This window comes from Vigna umbellata, chromosome 2 (genome assembly GCF_029865625.1).
Source record: "Vigna umbellata cultivar VRB3 chromosome 2, Vumbellata_1.0, whole genome shotgun sequence".
NCBI classification, from domain to species: Eukaryota; Viridiplantae; Streptophyta; class Magnoliopsida; order Fabales; family Fabaceae; genus Vigna; species Vigna umbellata.
The window spans coordinates 41418336-41424237 of NC_142166.1; the positions used below are offsets into that span (position 1 = coordinate 41418336).

At 36.6% G+C, this 5902-nt stretch overlaps 1 protein-coding gene across 1 annotated transcript; it reads left to right on the plus strand.

Moving 5' to 3' along the window:
* The first annotated feature begins 2722 nt into the window (after positions 1-2722).
* On the plus strand, positions 2723-3160 carry LOC148204038 (uncharacterized). Its single transcript, XM_088107837.1, has one exon. It carries the CDS (start codon positions 2723-2725, stop codon positions 3158-3160), a length of 438 nt encoding a protein of 145 aa, XP_087963963.1.
* The last annotated feature ends 2742 nt before the right edge of the window (positions 3161-5902 follow it).

The window sequence follows — 5902 nt, forward strand, 5'->3', positions numbered from 1 at the left end:
CAGCTCTGATGGCCCCACCCTCCGCAAACAAATTGACTTGTTTTTTTTCTCTCACGAACCCTAATTTCGTATTCCTCAATTGCAGAGAAAGGGACTACCTTTAATTTCTTTTTCTCAATTTGTCCTCAATTTTTTAATTTAGAAATTACAAAATACACGTCAATCATGTATAAACTGTCACGTCATTTAAAATAATACATTGACATGCCACGTAATCCAAACTTAAACGGTCGTTTGTTCAATTTGACGGGAAATCTCTAATTGCTTCAATTTTACAAAAATAAGGACCCAATTGAGACGCTGAAAAAGAGGGAGACCTATTTGAGATTCTGGACGAAAATTGGGACCTACAAAGACATTAATTTTTTTTTTATTATTTTAAGAATATAGATATTTTCTTATGATTGTGATGATGATCAAATTTAGTTGGATTAGTCTTTTCAAATAGTATAAATAACTTTATTAATATTGTCGAAACTCAATTTGAAACCAATATTAGAAATATGATCATGAGTTAGAATTTAGTATGAATGATTTAAATGCATCTAAAGAGACATTTTTCATAAAAATTCTAGCGTTGAAACCCCTCAACAAAATATATTGTTGAGAAAAAACGTTAATATATTATGTGTGTTGCTCGTGTGATTCTTTTAGAGTAATTTGTCCAAAAAATTTTGGAACTATGATATTACTATGTCGCCTATGTTGTTAATTGTATGCCTAGTGCTGTTTTAAATTATCAACCAAAACCTTATAACAAAGCTCTCAATGTTTCTATTTCAAGCCTGATGTTAAAGGATATATGGGTTAGTATTTTCACACATCGCATTTTATTTTTCATTATGTTATGTTTTATGAAAAAAAAACATTTTCTTCATGTCACTATTAACACTTATCAAAATTACTGTTTGAGAAAAAAAATCCTAAACAGTCTTATTAGATCATTTGAGAATCATATGTTTAATGATGACAATCCCAGGTAGAGTGGTCACTCTACACTCCATGGAAAATAGTGATATACATGATTCACAAGATATATAGTCAAAATATTCTAGTGAAGCAAGAGACAATATAAGTCCTATTAGACTATTTGATCTTACTAGTTCACTTATCTATTGGTCTTCATGTGTAAGTCACATGTGTATTTGAAGGATTATCATAGTATTATTACAAACTCCTATGATATTTTTTTTATGATATCAAAGTATGTTTTTTATGATATTTTTTTTAACACAAAGAAGTACAATGTTATGATCACTTTTATCTCTAATCCAAAATCTCTTAATGAAGCCATTAAACACCTTAATTAGTTTACAGCCACAAAGGAAGAAATCAAAAAGTTCTTGAAATCAACAACACATGGATTATGGTCTATACCTCAACATAAATAAGCTATTGGTTACAAATACAAAGTTAAATACAAAGCAAATGGTTTTTTAGATGGCTACAAAGTAAGCTCATTGGTAAGGGTTTTACACAAAATGAAGATTTAGATTCATTTTGACATTTTCTCACTGATTTTTAACCATTTTGTGTGGTTTTTAGCTATTATAACCATTAACTAGTGACACCTTAAAATATTAGACATTAACAATGTCTTCTAAAATGGAGATCTCACAAGTATAATTATCAGCAAGATATAAATATGATCAAAATGTGGTTTTCAAATTAAATAGATCTCTATATCATCTTAAATAAGCCAGTAGACAATATTTTTTAGGTTGTCTTATTTCTTTCAATCTCATGGTTTTAATTAATGTAGTTTTTTACCATTCTTTGTTTACTAAATTGAGAGACCGTGATACTGCAATTTTACTTATCAACATTGATGATATAGTGCTTGTTGGAAATAATATGTTACTATGGGTTTACATTAGAACGATCGACGTACATCAACAAGTTGGAGAGAAAGGACTCAGCAGTCAAAGTACGGGAAAGAACCTTGCACTATGGGTTTATAGCCGCCGATCGGATAAGGTGACATACTGGAGAGAGGACCGAGCGCTCAAAGCGCAGGAAAGAGCCTCGCAGTCGTTCGGTCCCGACAACCGTTAAGCAAAGTTAAGACACAATTAATGCGACAACAACTACTGTTAAACACTTAAGGTTTGCATTAATGACGATTAAGAGGTAAATTAATTGGTGAGATTCCTTTAAACTCTATAAATAAGAGTTTAATTTCGAGGTAAACTCACTTTTTGATTATTAAATTACAAAAGGCCTACAGAGAAAAATTCTGACTTGAGCGTTGGAGTGTCTTTTGCAGGTCACTCCCTATACGTCGATCGGTTATCTGGAGCAAGGAGCAAGGAGGACGTTTTCCACATAGGACTTTCGGATAGACGGTTATCCTCGTCCCATTTCAGTAGAAACATTTTGGCGTCCACCGTGGGGCCGAGGATTTTCGAAGACACCCTAGCAAGACCGTAAGGATGGCCCAAGACCTAAAGGTGCTTATGCAGGAGATGCAGAAAAGGATGGAAGCCATGCAGGCTGAAATTGAAACCCTGAGGGTCGAGCGGGATGCAACACTTAGGGACCGCGACGCGGGGCGGAGGGCCCCGTAAAAAAGGTCGGCTGCACCCACTCGGACCCCTATAGTGAAACTCCCAGATTCTGATCAGGAAGGCACTGATCAGGGGGAGAACAGTTCCAAGAACCGCCCCGCCCGCCCGTGTAATGTCGTTTGGGCAAGGCGCTTCACCCATTTACAATTGCAATTATGGAGGAGCCAATACCAGATAGGATGTTTCCTACTCTTGAAAAGTATGACGGATCAAGGGATCCGAAGGAGTATCTGATGTCGTTTGCAGATGCCATGACAATCTATTCACCCAATGAGAGGGTTTGGTGCAGGGTTTTTTCCCTGTCGTTTAAAGGAAAAACTTTGGCATGGTTTCACTCTCTTTGTCTCAGAACTGCTGATAGTTTTATGACTTTGAGACGCCTGTTTGAGCGGCAGTTCGCTTCTAGTAAGACGCAAAACCTTATCTATATGGAACTAACTAAAATCAAACAGGGGAAAGATGAAGACTTGAGGGACTTCATGGACCGGTACAATCGGACCGCACGACAGGTGAAGGGTGTTGGCAAGGAGTTCATCATCAACACCCTGTCAACAGCCTTAAACCTTGGGAGAAGTGCAACAGAGGGTCGCTGAGTTCATTCGAATAAGGGAGATGCAGGTTGTCCAAAAAGGCAGCATGAAGAGAATGTTTCACCCTCAGCAGGCCAGGAACGGAAGGTGGGAAGCGAGCATTTGTGCTAGATCAACGACATAATCGTGACAAGAACAGAGATGAGTCTTCCACTTGACATGTTTCAGTTAAAAAATTATGATGTATTCGCAATGCTACTATTAATAATATTAAAGAATTTTCATCAAAAATTTGAGCAAGTTATATGAAATGGTTAGGACCTAGGGAACATTCTAAGTGAACTCCTAGTGTCCCCGGCTTGGTGAGGAACGCTTCAGTAGTTCTCACTCGAGTCTTTTCGACCTAGGGAACGTTCCAAGTGATTTCCTAATGTCGACCGCCCGATGAGGAACGCTTCCGTAGCTCTCACCTTAGCATTTTGGACCTAGGGAACGTTCCAAGTGAACTCCTAGTGTCGTACTTCTCGGTGAGGAACACTTTTGTAGCTCTCACTCGAGTCTCTTCAACCTAGGAAACGTTCCAAGTGAACTCTTAGTGTTGGTCGTTCGGTGAGGAATGCTTCAGTAGCTCTCACTCGAGTCTCTTCGACCTAGGGAACATTCCAAGTGAACTCCTAGTGTCGACCATTCGGTTCTCGGTGAGGAACGCTTCAGTAGCTCTCACTCGAGTCTCTTCAACCTAGGGAATGTTCCAAGTGAACTCCTAGCTTCGACCGTTCGGTTCTCGATGAGAAATGCTTCAGTAGCTCTCACTCAAGTCTCTTTGACCTAGGGAACATTCCAAGTGAACTCCTAGCGTCGACCGTTCGGTTCTCGGTGAGGAACGCTTCAGTAGCTCTCACTCGAGTATTTTCGACCTAGGAAACGTTCCAAGTGAATTCCTAGCGTTGACCGTTCGGTGAGGAACACTTCTGTAGCTCTCACCTTAGCATTTTCGACCTACGAAACGTTCCAAGTGAACTCCTAGCATCAATTGTTCGATGAGGAACACTTTTGTAGCTCTTAGCATTTAGGACCTAGGAAACGTTCCAAGTGAACTCCTAGTTTCCACCAAACGGTAAGGAACACTTTCGTAGTTCTCACCTTAATCCGACCGATCGGTGAGGAACATTCTTGTAACTCTTACCTAAGCCCCTTCAACCTAGGGAACGTTCCATGTGAACTCCTAGAAAGTTCTTTTTTAACTTTTACCTTAATATGACCGTTTGGTGAGGAACGTTCTTCGTGAACTCTCACTAAATGAACTCTTAGAGTCCAGCGCTTGGTGTATAAAAGAGTAGGGACTTAAGGCGCATCAAAGATACCTGTCAGGCCAATGGACCGGGCGGATAAGCAATTAACAACTTTGTCAACTGATCGACATAGCTTCATAAACCCTACGCATAACTAAGATTATGCTAGGGTTTGGAGTGCCTATGTTACTATGGGCTTACAATAAACCGATAGGTGTACATCAACAAGTTGGAGAGAAAGGACCGAGCAATCAAAGCGTGGGAAAGAGCCTCGCACTACGGGCTTATAGCCGACCGATCGGATAAAGTGACATACTGGAGAGAGAGGACCGAGCGGTTAAAGCGCAGGAAAGAGCCTCGCAGTCGTTCGGTCCCGACAACCATTGAGCAGAGTTAAGGTGCAATTAATGCGACAACGACTATTGTTAAACAGTTAAGGTTTGCATTAATGACCATTAAGAGGTAAATTAATTGAGCAGATTCCTTTAAACTCTATAAATAAGGGTTTAATTTCGAGGTAAACTCACTTTTTGATTATTAAATTACAAATGACCTACAGAGAAAATTTCTAACTTGAGCGTCAGAGTGTCATCTTGAATTAACTTCCAAAGAGTAAATCACTTATACTAAACAAGAACATAGATGTAAAGCTAATATAAATTTAATTGTGTGGTAATAGTTAAAAGTTGATCACAACTTATCCTATTTGATGAGTAATGGTTTATATTTTGGGATAATAACTTATCATACAGAAACTTATCTTTTCATAACATTTTTATTGTAATTTCATAAGGAAACAATCATCTCTAACTTTGTTTGTTCATAAATTTTTATTATAATTTCATAAAGAAACAATTTTATTGTTATTTGTGTAATTAATTTCTCATAATATGTTTATGGTACATGTACTTACCTTTTTATGGTATAGGAGTTTTAACTTTTAATAATTTAAGATTTTGATAATAAATTAATGATAAATTTAGTTGGAATATTCTTCTTTAAATTTTTTATTAATTTATAGATTTTAAATAAAAAATTAAAGAAAAATAGTTTAACTAAATTTATCATTTTATTGATCAAAATCTCATATTAATAAAAATTAAAACTGGTATGCAAGTACATAAACACATCAGGAAAATTAATTACATAAATAAGAGTCTTATTTACAATGATTACCTGTAACTATTCTTATAAATAAGCTTTAAAATGAAATTGTCTTTACAAATGCGATTTACCAATTTTATATTTATAATCATTTAAAAAAATTGCCCAGAAAATAATTGAACGTGAGAATATTATTTTGAAAGAATAAATAATTATTCTATTACGATCTGATAAATTTCGCGAACCTTATATTCTCCAAAAAGAAACCGTCATAGTGAAGATATTGGTGGGGTATGAATAATGTGTTGGGATAAAGCATGGGAAGTGGATGGCGAGGATAAAAGAGAGTGTGAAATTATAGCAAGTAGGATGAGGATGGGTCCCACCTAACTATATTAATATATCGCTT

Coding starts and splice junctions, on each gene's coding strand:
- LOC148204038 (XM_088107837.1), top strand. CDS start 2,723: ATGGAGGAGCCAATACCAGATAGGATGTTTCCTACTCTTGAAAAGTAT.